The sequence below is a fragment of the Pleurodeles waltl genome, chromosome 1_2 (assembly GCF_031143425.1).
Source record: "Pleurodeles waltl isolate 20211129_DDA chromosome 1_2, aPleWal1.hap1.20221129, whole genome shotgun sequence".
NCBI lineage: Eukaryota > Metazoa > Chordata > Amphibia > Caudata > Salamandridae > Pleurodeles > Pleurodeles waltl.
In genome coordinates, this window is record NC_090437.1 from 885,104,434 (window position 1) to 885,126,494 (window position 22,061).

Below are 22,061 nucleotides of genomic sequence, written 5' to 3' on the forward strand. Positions count from 1 at the left end.
ACCAAAGTTGCAACATTGCCATGTGCAAGGGGCGAACACAGCACACATTTATTAACAGTGGCCGGCTGCTGCTGCTCACCTCCACCCTTCGCTGGTGCGCAAACAGGCTTGCAAGCGCTATTTACAACCTTTGCACTAAGGTGCAGAGGTTTGTGCATGCTGTATAGAATATGATTTGTACTGGAAGCATACTCTATGGTACAAATCCTAAGCCTAGAGAATATCAAATATTTCAAACATTGTATGTGTGATGTACACATTTCTTTTAGTTAGCGCCTCCTTCTAGAACGTGATAATTTTTTTGTTTGCGTTTTTGTACGCAAAGCTCAGCCAGGCTATGTTAGTAGATCGGGCTTTGCATCATAAACTACATGTGCTTGCTCTGATCCGCCCAAATTATACCCAAGTAATGCCTTGTTAGATCAAATGGAGCAAAGCAACACAAATGGCTATGTATGCAGAGAAGAAGACACCTATTGAGTGCAAAATACTTTTTACGCTAGAAATTAAATACTCTTGCAAGTATGTGCTGCTTTGAGACAGTTTGACTTTTCCAAGTCAAACCTCTGCAAACCTGGCCCTAAGTTTCTGTTTAGCACTCTTAACCGTCTAATTAGAGAAAGAAGCTGATTTTTATGATCATCTTTATTGTGGCAGGAATTTTAACTGTCCCATTTAAGTTACGCAGGGGGTCCATGGAAGGTAGGGGCCCTCGGCAATTACCCCCTTTGCCCATGACTTAAATAGTCTCCTTTGTAATGAAGAATCTGGAACAGGAACTAGGTGGGATAGTTTGGATCCCACTCTTATTTTCAGGTAGGAGGTGTTGATCCCACTATCTGATCAGCTTGGTATTATCAATCAAAAATTATACACTGCCATAATCACTTACCATATATGCCCCAGGCAATGGACAGTAGTCTCATGTGAACTACAGAGTGTGCTTGGTGCGCAAGACCTCAGAGCCAGGTCCTATGTCTCATGGTCACTTACAAGGCCTAGGTCTTAGTGCTCACAAAGAATCATTGTGTGATCCAGGTAAAAAATGTCCTGATATCAGACAGTATACAGTTGTGGTCACCCATAGCATGGATGCATGTCTGTACTATAATACAGGAGACATTTGCGTCCCAACAAGAAGTCTGTGCTTGTACTTAACTTCTGGAGTATTTGGAGGATGCTGGACAAGCGTCAGAGTGTGTCCAAAATAGATTAACTCCAAAACCCATTTGTCTGATGTTATTTGCGCCCATTCCTGCAAGAAAGCTTTTAACTTGCAACCTATGGGGCGCTGACCATGAAGAATGGGGAAAGTGTCAGCCTGTGCCAAGAAGTGGTGGTGCAACACCCCATATCTTGTGATTTCGAATGGCTTCTTCCAATGGGTTTAGGCTGCTGCTTAGTCTGAGCCACAGCAAGTGATGCTTGGTAGACCTGCTGTTGTGGCTCATAACGACTGCAACTTTATCTTAATCATAATTTGTGATGTCTGCTTGGTTCTGGTGAAGCCATCGGAAGAAGAGGATCTTAAGGTAATTTGGCAGTAGGCAGCGGCTGCTAAAAACCACTTGACAGGGCCGATTCATAGGCTGTGGTGGCAATATCTCTGGTGCCGGTGGAGAAATCTTCTGAGGAGGCAGAGAATGGGTGTGTGGGTGGCTGGAAGACACCCAGCAAGAAATCTTGAGTAATAGTCCAATATCATTTTTTCTACATTTCTGATAAGATTGACTGGTACCTGAAGCATTGATGCCTCATGGTATTCATCTTTCTCTTCGTCATAAGAATTGGGGTTGTGACCATAATGGGCAGGGTCTTCCAGCTATTCGCCACCCTGCATAAAGGGAGATTATGATGGTATTTTCTGGGTTAAATACTGCAATTACATGAGGTGAGAAAACACCCCCTTCCTCCAGATCCTGACATTTGAGCTTCAACTGACCAGTGCCAAAAGTAGGCATAAAGGAACTGCTGGATCAGACTACTCTTCTGGCTCAGGGTCCAAGAGTTTACCATGTGGGTCGGGTGATACTTTGCTTGGGAGAGTATGTTCCAGCAATAGTGTAGATGGAATTCTGTTGTCAGCAATAATGGTAAGTGTCTGTCTTCCTATTTCAGAATCCATTGTTGATGGGGCTGTTGTCGAAGTTGGTGGTAATTTTGAAGGCAAGATCATCAGCAGTAGAGTTGTTGATGGACAGGCCACTGATAGTTTTTCTTCTTAGGCTGAAGAGGCGCTGGTGTTGGCATAGCTGTCGATGATGATCATTTTGGCAGCAATTTCCAATTCATTACCTCATGCTTTAATGAGAGAGACACAAAGCCCTCTATGATTTTCAAGAGCTTTCTTTTATAGTTTTGAATGAGGCAAATTCCTCTGCCAGAGAAGTCTTTTTAAGCAGTTTCAAAGCTTCCATGCAACACTAGTACTCTGTTTTTTTTCTCCCGCTGGGCACGATGAACATAATCAGAGTCATTCATAGAAAACAGTAGGTATAAATGGATTTAGTTTTCTGAAGTCACATCTGGAGCCGTAACAGGAGCTTTTTCCTTCACAATCTTCACGATGACTGAGGGTTTTAGCAGATAGGTTCCTACAGATCTTGCAGTGTCTTGGTTAAGGTCCAAATAGAGGCAATAAATACATATGTAGGATCATAAGTGTGGACCCTCATATTACCACAGGCCTGTAATACTACTGGACCTGTATCCCAGTAGATGTGCACAACGTTGATCTTAGAGCCTTGAATAGTTGATCTCCATCAGACATATCTATACATTTTACTCATCATTCCATTTGGCGCAGAGCCACCCTAGATTACACCTATACTAGTTGGTACTAAATTAAGATAATCCAGGACTATAAAACAACCACAATCCTACGGATATACCCAAATAATTTGCTCCCACCAATCTCAAAACATCTTTTAAACTTAAACACCTTTGAATACTTTTTATATATTGTTTCTTTTTCAATTTCATATAGGGCAAACTTTAATGCTGTATTCATATGTGGTCTGGACATTTGTACTAGCTGGGGATCATTTATTTCTCATTCACCTGAGAAGTGCTTAAAATCACTGGATGAAAACACTTACAATGGATGTATAAAAAATGTTCTAAGGCCTGGTTTATCCCTTTTCTGAGAAGATAGAAGTGGCATTACGTCAGGATCTGAACAAATAATCCAACTGACTGACTGTACTGCATCTCCATTAGTCATTATAACATTAAAAAGCAGAGAAACACCTTAAATGGGATGATAAAAGATCTTGGCAATAGGAAAAACAACAGGAAAATGGTTTTGGAAGCTTGTCAACTATCTAGAAATATAATAATTGCAATGGGTTCAAATTGTGCATTAGTTAGTCTAACGGAGCACCACAGAGGCATTTTACATGCAACAAGAACTCACTTGCTTACAATTGTTGATATTCAAACAAACCATCCCCTTCAATTAACGTTGATGGTGTGGCAAAACCTCTTATACGTGACAATGGCCTATTCAGCAGCCCCTGGCTTTAATGGAACTCTCACATCCTTGTTTGAAAATGGCCTTATTTTTTGGGGGTCACTTGCATACTTCCCTTTACATGTCAGCCTGGGTCACTTCAATTATTAATGTCTTGTTATTGGGCTCGGTATTGCACTCAATGTTTAACAAAGACAATTGTGGCTTATCATTAAATTATTGTTGGACAGCCTTCTTTAACACTCAGGATAAAAACGTATCCTAAAATTATTTGGAGAGTGCTGCAAACCAAGGCAGATGATGCAAGCATTCTACAAATTTACCAGACAGAATTCGTCTGAGTAATGAAACCACAGATAACGTTTTTGCTTTATTACTAACAGTCAGAAAAAAAATACAAATTAGCGGATGTTTCTTTAACGAGTTCAATATCCCATTTGGTGGTCTAAATAAAGCCCTGCTTAGAAAACATAATGACAAATCGGGATATTCCATACTAAATAGTGATGGCTAGTATATAGTCACCTGTGCTGCAATCAAAATTAGTGTAGGGAACCATGACAAACTAACGAAGGTTTGAAACAAGGCAAGTCTTTTTCTGCCTAAACACAGCACATAAGAGTTGATCACCGAGTGACACTAGCTGTTTTCCTCCAAAATTAGGATATGTCCCCATCGAAACTATGCTTTATGCAAATGGCACCACATTCCTGTACTATACACCAGTAGGTGTACATCTAGGGATACACAAAATTAATGATTTTCATAAAACAAAATAACTTCCAAAATAATATAACCAACAATAAAATACTGTTGCTTGACTGCAAGATCTGTAAATACTTTTAGTGAAATGGTTTCTGCTTAGTACTGAGCATCTGCATAGACAGAATATGTCGGCATAAATACCACCTTAAGGACCAGATGTACGAAGCCACTTAGGATTTCTTAACGGACCGAATATGTACAAAGCCCTTAAAGCTGTCACAAACTGTGATTTTTACCTAGTAGGAATCGCAATTGGCAATCCCCTACAAAGGAAAACGCAAATAGGGATCACCGCTTAGCGATTTCCTATGCCCATGCGATTTCCTATGCACATGAATAAACCATTTCCTAAATGCGAATTTGGCATTTAGGAAATGCTATTATCATCGGATCCGATCCGATGGTAACCATGTGAAAATTTTTAAAAAAAGAACCTAAATATGCTTTTTTTAAAAGAGTGATAGAGAGCACACATGTCCCTAAAGCACATGTGTGCTTTACATGTGCACCACTATTTTTGGGGTGCATCACGGGGGGCTTAGGCCCATAGCCATCGTTGGTTTAGCATTTTCAAATTAGCAATTTCCTACTAGGAAAGCCCTATTTTGGAAATGCTAAACCAGCCCCATTGGAGCAAATGACATGGGATTTCCTATTTAGCGATTTATATTTATAGATATATTCATATTTATACCTATTTATAGAACAGTAAGATCTCTTTACAGTAACCTGCTTGACATACCCATGATTAGAAAGGACATCAAAAGGCTATGAGAAGCACAGACAGAAGATAACTAAGGTCCTGATTTAGGTCTCAGTGGAGGGGTTACTCCGTCGCCACGGGGATGGATATCCCATCCACCGATATATGAATACCATTGTTTTCTATGGTATCTAGATTTCGGCGGACGGGATATGCGTCATCGTTGCGAAGGAGTAACCCCTCCACTGAGATCTAAATCAGGCCCTAAGTGTCATTAAGAAAATGTTTTCCCTTCCACATTAAATTTATCTGTCATATCTTACTTCCAGTGCTTTTCTTTTAGGTCTTTTAAAGCATCTGACATAGGCGTTCTCTTACAAGAAGGCAATTTATATGTTTCTGTATGTACTATGTAGGGCTTACAATTCCTACTCTGCATTTCAATTGTTCAGGAACATGTATACTGGCAGATGCAATGGCTACCTCACATTCCCTATGTGCCAATCACTCTCTATAGAGTTAAAGGTATACACCGATCCTCGTTATTATCCTCATCACATCCCACTGAAGTCCCCCACCTTCACTTCTTCCCTTATCTCTTCAAACATAACTTCCATTTAATCTACCACCGCCACCCGCCCCCAGAGCAAACAAAGTCTTCAATACGGACTTCACTAACTTCTTCACTGAATAACAATTACATGGTGATACAACATCTACCTCTGTGATTTCAATGTCAGCTGGAGTAGTACATTTGACAAATACACCCAGGCAAAAAAACACTTGCTTGCTTAACACACTCTTCCCAAGTTTCTAATAGTCTTATTCACACCAAAGAAAAAAATCCTGGATCTAGTGATTTGAAGTAAACATAAGATAGAATGTCACTGTCCTACTGGGCTCGTCGGGTCACTCACACATACCTTTCCTAATTTATAGAGGCTCCCCTAGTGAAGTAAACATGTACTTGGACAGATATAATCTAATAGTTAGCTATTCAGTTGATTCCACTGCCCCAAAAACCAAGGCCCTGATTTCAGCCAAAGTGGCACAGCGCGGTGCTGTGCCAAAAATAGCAGCACTACTTCACTTTTGAAACGGAGGGATGAGCCGTAATTACAGAAATACAGAGCAGCCCTACTTTTCCCCCTACGCCGGAGCGAAATTAAACTGCCTGCGCCAACGCAGGCATCCTTGCACGATAGTGCCAGGGTGTCCGCGTTGAGGGGATAGATTGTTTATATGCAGGAAGGTATTGCTTCCTGCACATAAACAATCTACTATGGCGATTTGGCACTTCTATGTGTGCTTCAAAATGCAGCACACACAGAAGTACCAAAGCGTCATTTTGGAATTATTTTTATGTGCAGGAAGAGACACCTTCCTGCACATAAACAATCATATATGGCATTTTGCTTCTTCTATGTGTGCTGCATTAAAAGCATTCCTCCTTGTTTTGCCAAGCTAACGTCACCCCTTGGGGTGGTGTTATTTTTTAGCGCTCCCTTAGGTTTCCTACAACTCGTAAATCTGAAGCAGCGTCAAAAGAAATGGGTCTTGCGGTGGAACACCCACAGCAACACCGATTGCATACCACTCTGACGCAGAAAACTGCGTCGGAGGGACCCATATTTACAAGGAGGAGTAACAGCACAAAAAGTGGCGTTACACCTCTTTGTAAATATGGCGCAGTGGTTAGCGCCACTGGAGCGTCACAAAAAGTGACGCTCTGGTGGCACTAGGGGCTGTTAAATCTGCCCCTAAAATTGGTGTACAGGGGTATCACTCTTGGTTCTCAAACAGGCTGCTTAACATGCAAAAGGAGCTAGGGCACCCGGAGCGCTTCAAAGGATACAAAAGCACCCTCGTATCTAAAATAATTCAGGAAAATTGACAAGCAGAAAGGCATCTCTACCAAACCATTATTTCCAGTATAATACACACAGTGCCTTACATCAATCCCGTGGACTATTCAAATTAGTCAAACTGATCTTTACTATTCCCTCAAGCCAGCTCTGCTTTTAATCACAGAGAAAATTAAATCAATTTGTAGAGGTTTTCACAAATAAGATACAGCTAATGATAAACTCTATTCTGAAGTCTGACTCATCAGAACCAACACTGTCTGTAGCTAAAAGAACCACCAATACATAGACCAGCTTCACTTCAATAACTGGAAACTGTCTAAGATTATCAATAAGTTTAAATGGACGCCATTTGATAGAGACATTATTCCAGCTCCCTTCACCAAAAAGAATTTTAAGATTTTCAATAGCTTCTGATGCAATACAACTAATGTCTTCTGAAAAGAAGATGCTTTCTCAAACTACCTCAAGACTCACTCCATTATTAAGAAAGCAATGGATGACGATAACAACATGGGCAGCTTTCATCCTGTCACAAAATTGACAGGGATGGTTGTATCTTGGAAATATGCTGCTGTCCAACAAGTTGTCCAGATCACTAGTGATACTGAGAAGAATAATTGTCTAGCCCCATATCAATCCAGCTTTAGCAGTGGAGACTGTACTGTAGTGAGTCCGCCAGACACAAGGACACCTGAAAAGGCTTGTCTTCTCATCCTCCTGGATCATGGTGGTTACTTGAGGTACTGGAAACTTGCATGGAAACCTGTGATGAGTTGGTTCAACCATTATGATCTGGGTAAGGTTAGGTTGTTTTTCTTCAGAACAGACTAATATGAAAGAACGACTCCACAACCCCTCAACACACACACTCTCTAAAGATTCACAGGCTCAAAATATAATTCCACATCGCTACACTGAAGCTCAGAGTTGGAGAACCAGATTTCACCACACATCTGTCACCCCCAAGGATGGACACCCATCCCATACAACATGAAGGGATAGCTACTCTCCCAGTCTATTACAGGAATTGTAAATATAATAAAAAGAAGCTTCAGACACCCTCACGGTTAACACCCACCTCTATGAAAGATGAGGGATTGTCTACCAATACTTCTATAATCAAAAACAAGAATAGGTGCTGAGACCTGACTCTTTTGCCCTGAAGTGGAACATAACAACAAGGCTGCTGCCACCTCTAAAGGACCAGCCCTGAAGTTCAGCTCCTATCACACACAACATGAAGAAAGAATTGTAACACTCCTCCGCAATACAACCAATTATAAATCTCAAAAAGGGAACTCTGTCACCATTACAATTTTTGCCACAGATATTAGGTCAAGTTTCTTGTTTTTTCCTACTCTTAAAAAAATTACCACCAAGATCAAGAAATTCCTCCTAGACTCACTACCATAAACACAACCATCTACAATGTCTCAGCCAAAGTAGACCTACTTGCAATAAATCAACCGACTTCAGGTACTCACCAACAATATTCACAAACATGTGGGAAGAGATAACTTACTCCCGCCCTTTTTCTTATACACAGAGTTCTTCTTCTTGAATGTGGCAAATTTTCTAGGCGGAGGTATACATTTTTGTAGTAAATGTGTGCAGTGCAGGAGGGAGTGTTTGAAAAATGGGAGGAGTTCAGGAAAAAATAAAAGGGGGGGAGCAGGGAAGCAAACACAAATAGAAAAAATATACATACACATGAGTAAGGTAATTCACAGCAAATTTACACCCACATCTACTACAGTAGTGTTACTGACCAAACAGGCTGAGATACCGTCCAGCCAAGCCTTGGAGTAAGTCACACACTACACAAATCCAATCACTGAAAGTCCAAGTAAGTCTTATAGAAAAAATGGAGGCAGAGTAAAGCACTAACAGCACACAGAGAAACATTTGAAAAAAAGGTTTTAGCTTTTAAAAAGCATGGGTGGTGCAAGACGGAGTGGTTGGAAAATGGGAGGCTTTTAGAGAAAAATTCTCACACAATAGGACTATTGAATGTAAAGTGTGCTGTTACTCAACGGAAGATTATGAGAATTTCTTGAGATCTGGATGAAGCGAATTCCAGAGCTTAGCTGTCAAATAGAAGAATGAGCAACCTCCGGCCCATGAGGCTTCAAAAGCTGCGACTGATGAGAACAAAGTTAAGATCAGTGGAGTTCAAAGAGCTGTTGGCGTGTACAGCAGGACCTTTTGGCTGGCTATAATAGAGGCTGATACTGGACAAGGATTTTTGTATTCAGCATAAAGATTTAAATATGGACCTTTTGCCAATGGAAAGTCAGCGAAGCATTTTTAAGTGGGAAGAAATTGGCTGAAGGTTGGGCAGATTTGGAGGCGGACATGATTACATGCTGTTGGGCAGGAGCACATTTTACCTACAACTCACTCCCAAGCCATGCTTGCATGAGTCAAAATACTGCCTACATTCCACTTCCGGCCCACCGGATGTTTCTAGAGGGTAACGTGGAACATGGCAGGCATCTTACAGGCGAGCCAATCATGGTGCAGGAGTCAGGACTCAGATGCATCAAGAGCCAAGGGCACTAGGTTATCGCAATTACACAGTCACTGGCGGCAAAGCAATGAGTGACAAGGGAATTCTATGATACTGCCAACTTCTCCCGGGTCTTAGGTGCCATAAACTGCACCCTTTTGGCACTTTAGCCACTACACCAGAGAGAACACAATGTATCCAAGACACCCATGGTACCTGATCAACCTGTAAGCTGTCTGGATGCTATAGGTTGCTTCTCTGATGTGCATGGTGCCTTTCCTTGGTGCGCACACGCAGCACTATTTTCCGACAGTTTGCCTTGCAAGTCAATACAGGTACCCTTATCCCGATTATTACACCTAAATCCACCTCCACTATGTGGGCAAATAACCCCTTAGCAGAGGCAGGGATTTCCCCCAGCCGCAACAATATTACATACAGGAACCAAATGTAAGCCATTCTTGATCCATCCAATGGCTGCCAGACAATACTCCTCTAACCAAACCCCCAAAAATGGTTGAGGATAAGGAGGAGAAGGTCCCCAGTTTCTCACAGGAGGGTATCTGGGAGACGGTCTTTCAAAAATACCCTCAGCTTGATGGGAGTCCAAAAATTTAGCTAAGCAATGCAGAATGTCTTGAAATCTGGTAAGACATGTATAGACATTGCTTTGCAAGTGATGTTTACACCCGCAAAGCCAAGGTGAGTCGCAAGCGCCATGAGCCCTGGGCAAGACCGAAGGTGCAGGATGTGCTCAGCGTGTCCTCCCACCCCCAGTCTCTGTACCTCAGGCTTACTCCACTGCACACTGTGATCATACAAATAGCTTGGCTGGCCCTCCACTCTCAGATGGAGGAGCACAAGTAGCAGCAAAGTGGTAACTAATACCCTTTAGAAAAAATATTATTTTACCTGTAAACTGGAAGTTTTGTAGTGTCGTTTCTCATGCGTAATGTCTTCTTATATCCATGGTTACATGCCCCCCCCCCCCTCAAAAGGTGTACATAAATGAATGTAAATAAAGAAACCATTCATTTATTATCAAATGTTTTTAATGTTATATCATATGGTCGCAGACAGAGAAAGTTGAAATGAAAAATCATGTGTCACAGTTTATTATTCAGGTCGACTGTGTTGTATTATTAAATACCTACATCAAATGCACTAAGGTGGCACTTCTGTAGGTAGCTCATAGACAAATGATAATGTTTGAGGGGTAAGTAACATGCTTCATCTACATCCCCGTTAACCCTAGTCACCCAATCTTAAAAGTAACATGTGGGCAGATGACCTTGCATGGCAAAAGGGAGTGGTGGAGCACGTGACAATGTCACTCAATCACATTTACTATTGTCACTTTTTAAGAACATGAACTAGTGAACATATGCTCTAATGATATTTTGTTCTTTTCACCTTTCCTTTTAAGCAGGCAGCCAAGGGTGTGGTGGGGGAAGAAAGGGGCCAGTAGCAACAGAAAGAAAGGAATTCAGCCACTAAGCTCCCGTGGGATGACACCACCGAGGAGAAATGTTCCTTTGGGTATTAATTTTACTTTGGAACTTTGGACTTCTTTGTGTACAATGTGCATTTTCTTTCATTATCCCCATTGGACGATGTGAGTGCACTTGTCCCCTGAAGATCCCAACATATTTGTTTCCATTGTCTATCTTGCCCCCAAGCCCTACAAGTTAAAGATTTCTCCTTCAACTCAGGTTCTTTATCCCCTTCCAAAGTACAGTCAACTTATAATCAAAAATCATACCCCCTATATTTATTTCAATTTTTAAAATATGTATTCACAAATATGTTATTTTGCCAACTAACTTTGCATAGTTACTTTTTCTGAGTGTGTGTGCTTGCCTGAAGATGTATATTAGTGTCTTGCTCTAAGAGAAAATGTAAAATGATACAGACTAACACACTCCAGTACATTATTCTCACACATCCCATCTTCATGGCCAGGCACACGTGAGATGACACAGCTTAAGCCAGCTGCAATTTTTTCAGAGTGTCATAAAAAGGTAATATTTAATATACATACTGATGGCAGGATGGGGGGTTCCAAAGGTTGTGGGGTGTTGTGTGAGGATGGGTCAGTGAGTTGTAAGTAGTTCATGGAGATGGTTGTTGACCGTGCTCATGCAGAGAGAAGGGAGGTTGGTGGAAAGTTAGGGGGGCTGTGGTTAGGGAGGGGCAGTTCATGTGCCAGGCTACACAATACTGGTCCCACACCAGACTGAGGAACTGATTGTAGAGTGGAAGAAAGTGGGGGTGTGAGGATGTAGATGGGATGTTTGAGTTTGTGGGTGGAGTGCACGTTAGAGGATGCTTCTCATCCCTAGCTTACTGAGGCACCTGACTAGGCCCTGCAGATTGAGAGAGGTCAGTGTGAGAGGGCAACAGTATACTTACTAAGGTAAAATGTGAAGAATTCTTAATATTCTTTGCAGAAAAAGTGAAAAATACTGAACTCTCACTTAGTAACATCCTGACAACAGAAGCCCAACTTAACGCGCATTCTGAAATAAAATACATTGTGCTCCTCATACAAAGAAGTCCCATCCGTTAAAACTCGGAACACTATTGTGTGGACCCGACTCTCCTATTAGTTCCTTCATCAAGGAGATCAGTGGCACAGTTACCCCCTTCTGGGTGAACATTGTCAACTCCTCCCTAAAATGGGGGCAAGCATCGAACTGTGTAAAAACAGCGCAGCCCCCCCACCCAAAAAAATGAAGAAACCAGAGGCAGATCCTGATGATCAACACGATTATGGTCCAGTATTTAATGCACCAGCTATGCCAAAAGGACCTGAAAGCTGTGTTTAAGCTCTACTAGAGCTGCCGACCTTGAAACCTGGGCACCCAGGTTCGAAATCTGGCCCTGGAGCTTGACATCAGTGTGTGATTCTGGACAAATCACTTAACCACCCTGTGTGTAAAAAGGTGTGAAATGTATTTGTGTAATTCCCACTTGATATACACGACCTTGCAGATAGCCTCCCATTCTGCCAAGTAATGCACAATGCTGTATTGTTTCCTGGCTGGGCTTGCACTATATACATACCAATACATATACACGGAAAGATAAACAGTGAGTTACTTGTCTTCATTATTTTTTCCAGTACAGGTAGATAGCTTATGGTGTAGACTGGGCTCCAAAGGTTTACAAAACAAGCAGAGGGCATCGGAGAAGCTCTGGTCAAGTCCACCATCCAATGCAATGGTATTGGTAGCACCAGAAGTGGCGTCCTCCATCAATAAAGATGGCAAACTACACTTGTTTCAACTTAATTCTGTGTGCCACAGACACCAGAGAACTGAAGAATAGATGGTAAAAAATTGGAATAGGAAATTCAGAGAGAAAGTGTAACTATGAGAAAATGTAAACAAAAATAACGTAATTCGTGTTTTTAAAGGATACCTTCCATTCACAGATTCATCATGTAATAAAGGACTCGCATATTGGTACCATTTGATGAATGTCTGAAGGAACACAGGAAACAGCTTGCCAGAATCAATAAAAAGGTGTAGTGGAATCAGCTCAAACCAGGGTTCGTTTCATAACAAAGTAAAAAAACAGTAATGTTTGATGAATATATTTAGAAATGCCTTCAACTAGAATGGATTTGTGCAGTGCAAGGTTGGTGCTGGATCTCTGGTAAAGCAGTCCTTTATCTATTCAGAGGCCTATATCATTTTGCAGCAGATTTTATTGCTCATGACTATCCATCGGGAAAAGATGTGTTTGTAGATCGCACACCCATTTAAGGATCCGGGCTACCCTTCTGCCTAGAGCTCTTATATATAGTCACTCATTATAAGTCAAGTGAGGATCCCCTGCTGGTGAAGAAACGCTATTTTTCTATAACAGTTCTCAAAGGAAGGTATTCTGCATATATTTCTAACCAGCCCTCAATTATTGGCAGTCCGGTGCACAACAAATACTGAAAAATATATCTGCCTTAAAATGGCTCATGGGATGAGCTCTCAGATGCAAAGTCATCTCCACTCATTTAGAAAATATTTTTGCTCTAGAAGCTACAGGTTAAACTATTGTCTTAGATTTCTGGCAAATTATTTTCTAAAGTGACAGCGAGCACATTGTATAATATTTAAATGTAAAAAAAAAATATAATAACTTGTAATGATTAGAAATCTAGCAAGGGTAGACTATCTTGGGTAAAATGGTCAATTGTAAGTGATTTTTCTAACCAGATTAAAAAGGCAAGTTTAAACAACAAGACCTATACTGAGAGCTACTACAGTGGGCATATGGTTATGCAGAAGTAATCACTACCACAGTACTCAAGAAATGTCTAAATGCCACCTTATACAGCTTGTCTCCACTTAACCACCTAATGTAACACAGCATTACAGCCTACAGCTACTAACTATACTGTGTTTTGCCCTCTCCTCTGAATTTGGCCTCTAATGAGGAGTGGTTCCTTGAAAATTGGTTTAGCCTTAGGTGAAAGAGCTATACTTTTATTAGGACATTACACCCACTAAGGGTACCATTTTCTAAATAAACAGGTACAAAAGACAAACCTTGGAATATTGAAGGTTTAAACCAGCCATTATTTTCCCTGTTCCACTTTACTGCTGTCAATTTAGGTAGACATGTCTAATGATCTATTGAGGTTTATAAGCACACTTGTATTGCTTGACATATGCAAGTTTTTTGCAATGTTTTTACAATCAATAAAAATATTACATTTATGAGAATAAACTTGTTCTGATTTCAGAGTTCTTGTGAAACTTAGATAAAAATGTTACATTGGTTTATGAGTTTATATCAGATACCATTTCAGGGGGATAGCGATGTTCTGCAACAATCTCAAGTGAGTAAACACTATTAGGTAGCTCTTTACCCACCAATAATGAATCATGCAGGTCTGTCATTAGAAGAGCAATCCTCAGAACCTTTTGATTTAAGTGTCAAGAAACAAACTTCACTCACACAAGATTTTAAGAGTGCCCCACTCATTTAAAGCATTTACAATAGAACCCGCGAACAAAATAAAAAATAAAAATTATAAGATACCAACTAAATTTTGTAGTTGATATCAATATTACATTTCTAAAATTGCATATGCTTAGGATGTGTTCATAATGGCCATACCAGCAACGTACCTTTGTGTTTTTTCTTTGTATAGCTTTCAGTTTCTGGACCTCTTCTATCTACATACAAAATCAAGAAACGTATTGGTTATCTAAAGGGTAAAACATGCACCAAGGTAGAACACAAAGGCATGTGATTAAACACAGAACTCTTATGGACAAATATAAACCATAAATATGCCCTAATATAGGGCCCAACTGAGCAATGAGATACATTTTTAGTTCCTAATTTTAAACTTTAGTGGTCAATGGTATTGAAAAACCGAACCATGAAACCGGAATGCACTAATTAAGAATACGTCAAAGTTTGCATTTTGTGTGTCTTTTCAATGCAAGTTTAGTAATTAGAAAAATCAAACTATAAAACTTGGTTTAAAATTAAATGAGTGACAGACCACTAATAATACACCAAAAATACCAATAAGCAAGTTCACAAAAACAACGAACTGGCAACTAATTTGCCACCTCTAATAACCACATTTTCAAAGTACAAACTTCAAATGTGAATGTATGTTTCAAATTTAGAAATGCTGCATTAGAAAGTAAAGCATGTATCCTCCTGGCCTATCTACTAAATGAACTCACATTTAAAGGACAAGTAGATGAACATTTGAAAGAACACAATGGTACACTTGTAGTCGACACATATTTCACTTTTGTATAATTTGCTGAGACTAAATCTATTGGCAAATAATCATAAGAGAAGTCTTTGTGCTTTACTTTTAACAGACTGACAGTTGTTTCTCATTTTACCGGCCCTATGTAAAGAGAATATTGAAACTAAAAGTTAAACGTTCCAAAAATGTTCTTTTTTTGGAAGAATTAATATTGATGTTAAAGGTAGTTGCCCATCCTGTAGAGTGCAATAGTCCTAAAGCCCAATGGTGTATAATGTGTTCAGTGCAGGGCCAGGAAGGTGAGATTCAAGCCAGATTTTCAGTATATCCACACAAGATAAATATATTTACATACACTGAGTCTTAGAAAAAAACATTTGTATAGTGAGCGGCCAGCCTAAAAATACTGAATGAATCTATCAAGTCCTATGCTGATCATCTCTAACTTAACTCATGGTGTAAAGTACCCTAACCCACACTACTTAACTGTAATACATTCAATTCCTTAACCATTGCCCTATTCTAGCCCTGGATATAACTTTTCCTCTAACACTAAGTTTTACCCTAACCTTTACACCAAACAAAACACTACAATTGCTAAAATATTATAATCTTAAATTTTTTCGGAAACAAAATATGCCAGACACAGTCTGTGCTCTCCCTATACACACCTTCCTCCTCACTGGTGTTTAAATCTAGTCTAGATTCAAACATATGTAGGAGGAGCAAATTAATCAGTTCAATAAACTGAATATTTTATTCTTCTTAATTATGTAGTCTCCCAGTAGTTCATGTGTTACAGACATGGGTTCTTGTATAAAGTCCTCCTCCTGTGCACTGTAATGCAGCCACACTTCAAAATACAACTGTGATAATATTTTATTGTGCTATATTATACCCAGTATGTGTGAAGAGAAATTATTATATGCATCATATTAATAAAAAGGAGTGAGTGGAAACTTATTACATTACCATGGATGTGTGCAGCAGGAAAGCAATCTTTTGGCTCTGATCTAAAGCTGTATACTGTATTGTGTTCACTGACAACTTAAGTTAGTCCATGGTAGGCACAGGAGCCAATATGTCTTGTGAAGCACATTGCACATTTTAGCAAGTACAACCTTGTTTTCAAACTTGGCAAAAGAAGCAGGGTTTTGTGAGAAGTCAGTATTTGTGGATATCGATGCTATCTTTCTTACCAGGCTGTTCAAGTGGTTCCTCAGAGGAAGGTTCAAGACACCTGCCATGTTACATAGGTTTCTGAGGAAGCTAACATGACCATCTCACTTTGACTTGTATGTGTCAAACAGAAATACTAGATCAAAAGTTGCATGTTTTAGCACGTTGCTCCAGCTGACCATTTCTCTAGCGTGAGTCCTTCAGCTGACATGACAAATGCCTGTGATATTTTGCTTTTTTGCCTGCTATTTTGCTTTAAACACTGTTTGGACTTAGCGTTCCCACATGTTGTGTATATTTTTTCATAGATGGTGCACTGTGGCGGTGGAAACTGTCTCCTTGAAAAGAGACAGTAGGGTGCTGGACCAGACTTCATGCAAGGAACCTAGGCGGGGGGAACTAGGGTGGAGAACGGTATGGCTCTTAGCATGGGAACTGGCAGAAACACAGATCAAACCAAATTAAGGCAAAAGTCTAACAGCACTTACCGCTTGCTCACAGCTTTGCATGCATTGTTTGTTGCTAATGTACTGTCAAAACTAATATGAAAATAGCCTCCATCAGAGTAGGAGATGATGGGAAAGAAATAAACCTGGTTGGGTAGGTGAGAACAGGAGGACCCAGAAGGAAAGATAGCACAAGTACCTAGATACCCTCACAGGCGACAAGCAGCTCTCTACAAATCCACCTTACATTACAAGTGAGATCCCATGGTATACAGCAAGAGGGCTCTAGAAAAGTGCAGCAAGCATGAAGATAGACAGGAGACAGACCCCAAAGCACAGACCTTTGGAGGATGAAAGTTAGAGAGAGAGAAAGAGACCCACTGATCTTGTCGCCTTGACCCCCTCATAAGCCCCTCTGGGCAAGACTGGCGGTCTGTTGAACTCAAGGGGAAGTCTGGTTATGAGTGCATGATACTTCACTCAATGAGATCAGTTAGAAGAATTAACTGAGGAGAACCCTAACCCCACTATGCATTTCCCTCCTTCACTTACTCAACAGGATGAGCTGCAGGCACAAGGTCTGCAGAACCTTTTCCTTTACTCCAGAGTATCAAAGGTTGTAGGCAATTATGATGGGGGTGAGCGATCTAAATGTAGTGTGCCACCAATCAAAAGGAACCCCCACCCACACTATGTACAAGCAGTATAGCAAGCACACCTGCAGGTTATTAAAAAAGTGGGTGGTGCTCACTAATTAAGACGGAAGAAGTCCTTTCCGAACATGGGACCTTTGACATAGAAAGATTAGCTCATTTACAGAAAGATTGAAAGACTCCAAAAATAAAATAAATGCTGAACAGTGGCACGTTTCCTGGATTGGCATGAGGAGGCACATAGGTGAAAGCATGAATCCCATGTTCGTAGCATGAAATATACCTAGGAAAAGTTAGAGTACCAAATTTATAACCTCAAACATAGGGTAAGAACTTGTGCTCCAAATGCTCTGCCTCCTCCCTGTCTATTTCCCCAGAACACTGATCAGGAGTAGAAAAAAGAAACTGGAATTAGAGAAAGAGGATTTATGGACTATACTCCCCATGCTGGCTGATGGAGTCAGGGGGTGCAGTTAGAGTTGCACCCGAACATGGAGCAGAGCCTGTGTGACTGCCGGTAAACAGAATGAAAGAAGGTAGTGCAGTGAGACAGAAGTTGTGGAAAAGTCCTCATGGCCAAGAACAGACCCATGGATTGAGGGAGAATTGAGTGCTGCTAAGGATGCGTTACTGAATGATGTTCCAAAGAGATATCCAGTAAAAACAGATTGGACTCTGATTTCTAATTGCAATGAAAATAATGGCGAGGCTCCTGCTGATTATTTAGATAGGTTCAAGGATGTGTTTGACAGATATTCGGGCATAGCCTGTCTGACAGAGATGGTTTGGGAAACTGTACAGGGCTGTTACCAAATGTTAAGAATTAATTGAATACAAAACGTATAATGTGACAAAATAAAAGGTTATTAGAACTAGTGACAGTTGCAAACCACTGTGGTGCATGGCAGGAGAAAAAGAAAATGTGTAACTAAACTGATGACCCAACAATTGCAGAACTTGCAGAGGTTTCTTAAGGAAGAGGGATAGGGAATGGAACGATCGCCATAAGATCTATTAACAACACACATTCTTTTCTACTTAACAGGTTCTGAAAAACGTGTTAGGTATAGATATCCTCTGCATACTTAACTGTACAGCATTCTGCACTCCAGATGCAGTGTTCGTAAGTATACCTCAAGAACAAGAACAGTTAGGTGCCTGCTTTGCTGTGTGACAGTTCATACTGTCATAAAACTATGTATCCCATTGTTTTGTTACAAGACTGACCTGCATTGCTTTTGCAGGTACCTGCCACTCCGTGGTCTATAGGAGCTAATGATGTGGGGTTCATTTCTTCAATGGAACCAGTAAATGTGAAGGTAGATCCACAAAAAATACCACAACACCCTTTGAAGCCTGAGGCGGAGGAAGGGATCCACCCGGTAATAGCTGATTTAATTAAGCAAGAGATTCTAGTCCCATTATTAGCAAAGGTAACATCCCAATACAAAAGGCAGTTATAATCTTCAATTCTCCTCAATCTTGAAACTGCTGCGAGGTGGATTTTTACTGCTACGTATTTCAGCCCTCTTTTGGCCAGTTCCAGCAAGTATGGAAGCACTAGATGGGGCTGCATTGCAATTAGGTTAAAACCCATGTATGTGCACTATGCACAGAAACACGTTCATATGGCATTACAGGGTATTTGCTGATGAGAGTGATTGTGCCATAATGTTTGTGCAGTCTGCTGGAATGCCCACATGGCAAAACCCTAGATGGGCAGGCACCAAGCAGCAAGAATAAGTGACTTGAGATTATGAGGAAGAATCTTTGCATTCTGCCTTGGATGTGTAGGGACGCACAGACATCTTCAAGTCTCTGTATCAATTGTAGCAATGCTCCAGGATACTAGAATGGAACATCTCCATGTCCAACCAGAGGCCTCTGGTTTCTTGTATGTGGGCTGCTCAGCCCTCCATGAATGCATACATGGGCAAGTCTATTCTATTTGTCGAGGATTGGAATTGGAGGTCTGCGTTGATGTTTCATGGGAATCTCAAGCAGAATAGCACCTGTTTAAGATTTCTTGTCACCTGGACTGTATCATCCCATGAGCCTTCTAGTTGACTCCATTAATGGTCCAGCTCCTGCTGTATGGGCTTCATTTTGAATCTGCCAAAATGTATCAGTACCATGCAGGAGGACATGAGGCCTAGACAGGAATGATATGTTCTGACAGAAATGATTTGTTTGGAGCAGAATACTTTCACTGCTGCCTGTAGTTTTACCATCATCTCTGCAGAAGAAAAGGCTTTCTGCATCCACGTGTCCAGGATTGCTATCAAGAACAGGAGTCGTGTTACTTTGTTGGTGGAAGATTTCTCTCCGTTTAGAGTCGGGGCAAAGTTGTTGAACAAGTTGATGCAAGCAGTCAGAGTCATTTGCTTCTTGCTCTGAAGGAGCTTTGACAAGCCAGTCGTTGGTGTATGAGTATACTTGGTGACCCTGTTGGCAATAACAGGTGTTAAATATGTTGTAAATATCTGCAGTGCAGATCAAATTACGATAAGGAGTGTGTTGGACTGGTACTGCTGTCTCACCACTGAAAAACATAAATATTTCTTGTAGTTTTGTTGAATGGGGATGAGGAAATGTGCATTCTGAAGATACAGGGAGGTATGGTATTTTCCTTCTTAAACCATCATGAGACTTGCTGGAGGGTCACTATCCAAAAGGACCGTTTCTTGGGGAAATCCATTCTCTGGGGTCCAGTCTTCCTTTTTTAATTCAGAATCTTGACTAGAATCTGGCTTACTTCCCGATTCCAAAATGGCTTCCATTGTTCCCTTTCAATGTAGGAAGAGAATCTCTTGTTGTAGCTCCTGAAGGTATACATGGTGCCCCTTTCTGGGTGGATGATTCTGTGGTTTTTGTACAAAATCCAGAGTATATCCCAAATGTACAATCTGTAGCACCCAGAGGTTCGATGTTATGGACTTTCAAGCGAGTGTGAAAAGGGAGATTCTCCATCAGACTGTACGATTTTGGGACATTGGGTGGGGGGTGATTTCAACAGCTCAGAAAAGTCAAGCTCCCTTCTAGAAGTTCTGGGTGCTTGGCTGTGACACACTCGCCCTGTACCTAGAGTTCCTGCCATAGCTTTAATTTCGGACTCTGCCAGCTGAATAGCCGTGGTTATAGCTACCGTGTCTGAAGTTCTCTTAACTACTCTATGGGGTGAATCCCTCTATAATGCCTGCAAACGTCTGGACTCACATAAAGTACTAGACTGTGTCACTGTCCATATTTGTATTTCTGTGGTATGTTATCCACAAGTTTACCTGACAAAGGTCATGCCCATGATTTTCAATCGGATCTCCTGACTAAAGACCATGGAGCATAGCCACCTCTGTCTCAACAAGAATGTCGCTCCTGCAAGCTAGTGTAAGCCTGCATTGGATACATCCATAGCGGTTATAACAACCATGGATAGCCAGGACATTTTCAGCTTTGATTAAAGATGCTGCTATTGAACTGACCCTAAGGCCCAGGTTGAGTGTCAGTTGGCTATACCTGTCATGAGGTGCAGATGCAGGTGTGACTGGATTCTTTGCACGTATTTGTGCCACTGCAAAAGTGATGCAATACAATTTTGTATGGGCCGTTGACAGGTTAGGGCCCTACATTTTTTCTCTAGGCACAGTACTACCATGTTAACAATGGCTGACAACCTCATTAATTTCTTGCTTATTGACATAGTCTAGTATCGGTATAGATTTTCTGGTCTTGCATGGAAGGTCGCTATGGGGAGATTACATTCCCTTGCTGCCTCTTTCATCAGTGCATGATAGCGAGCTATGTCGCCCAGAGGGGTCAGCCTACATAGCCATTTTGTCTCTTTCCTTCGGCAAGATGTAATCTTCCCATTTTCACTCACATCATTCTTGATCTCCTAGCTAATCAGAAAAGTAGGTGTCTTGTTTGCCCAAGTCCTTAAGTGACAGTGGGACAAATTGTGAAAAAAGCTGTGGAGGTGTCTCCAATACTGAAGGACGTGCAGGTGATGGAGACAGTCAGCCTTGGCACATGTGGCACGTCATGGGTGATGCTGGTGGTGACACAGTTGTCCAACAGGCAGCTGAGGCAGTCCTTGAAAAGTATCCATCATCTGTAGCAGTGTTTATATGAAAGGAACACACACTTGCATAACCTCAGACTCCTATCATTGAGGGACATAAATGGTAGAGGATTTGTAGATGTAAATGTCTATGGCTTATATTCGTACTTATGATATTCCTCCTCTTCCTTAGAGAGACTCCTCATACCCAGGCACATGGCATAGATCTTTTTGCTTATGAATTTATGCTACAGCCGAGCAGTCGTCCTAGTCACTAATATCAGTCCTTAATTTCTGATTCAAAATCAGAACAGGAAGGTGTTCAAACACTTTTAATGGTGAGAAGTTGACTGGAATTGAGAGTTATGACATCAGCTGTTTTGAAGTTGAGGTGCTAGATATTGTTGCTTGTCTAGCTGTCAATGATGAAGAAAGCTTGCAAATAACACTGGTATGATTATAGACTGTTGTCGTCAACAACGGTCTTTAAGTCGAAGGTGCCATTGTTGTTGACGAAGATCTCTTTGTTGATGCTGATGAGGCCTGTATCATTGGTTCCAAAGGAGACATCATAAAGGGAATGGTCGATGACAATAGAGTTTTCTTTTGTCATCGTCAACAGTGAGGATGGCAATGTTGACAGGCCTTCAAGAGAGTTGGATTTTCGTG

The 22,061-nt window shown here is 40.9% G+C and overlaps 1 protein-coding gene across 3 annotated transcripts in view; it reads right to left on the reverse strand.

The window, feature by feature from the left end:
* Positions 1-22,061, reverse strand: part of CENPU (centromere protein U) — a 427,790-nt gene that overhangs the window by 52,924 nt on the left and 352,805 nt on the right. For all 3 annotated transcript variants that reach the window (XM_069199521.1, XM_069199511.1, XM_069199530.1), the window contains one exon: positions 14,453-14,500. In XM_069199521.1, the coding sequence (XP_069055622.1) occupies positions 14,453-14,500 (48 nt within the window). The remainder of the gene's footprint in view (positions 1-14,452; positions 14,501-22,061) is intronic.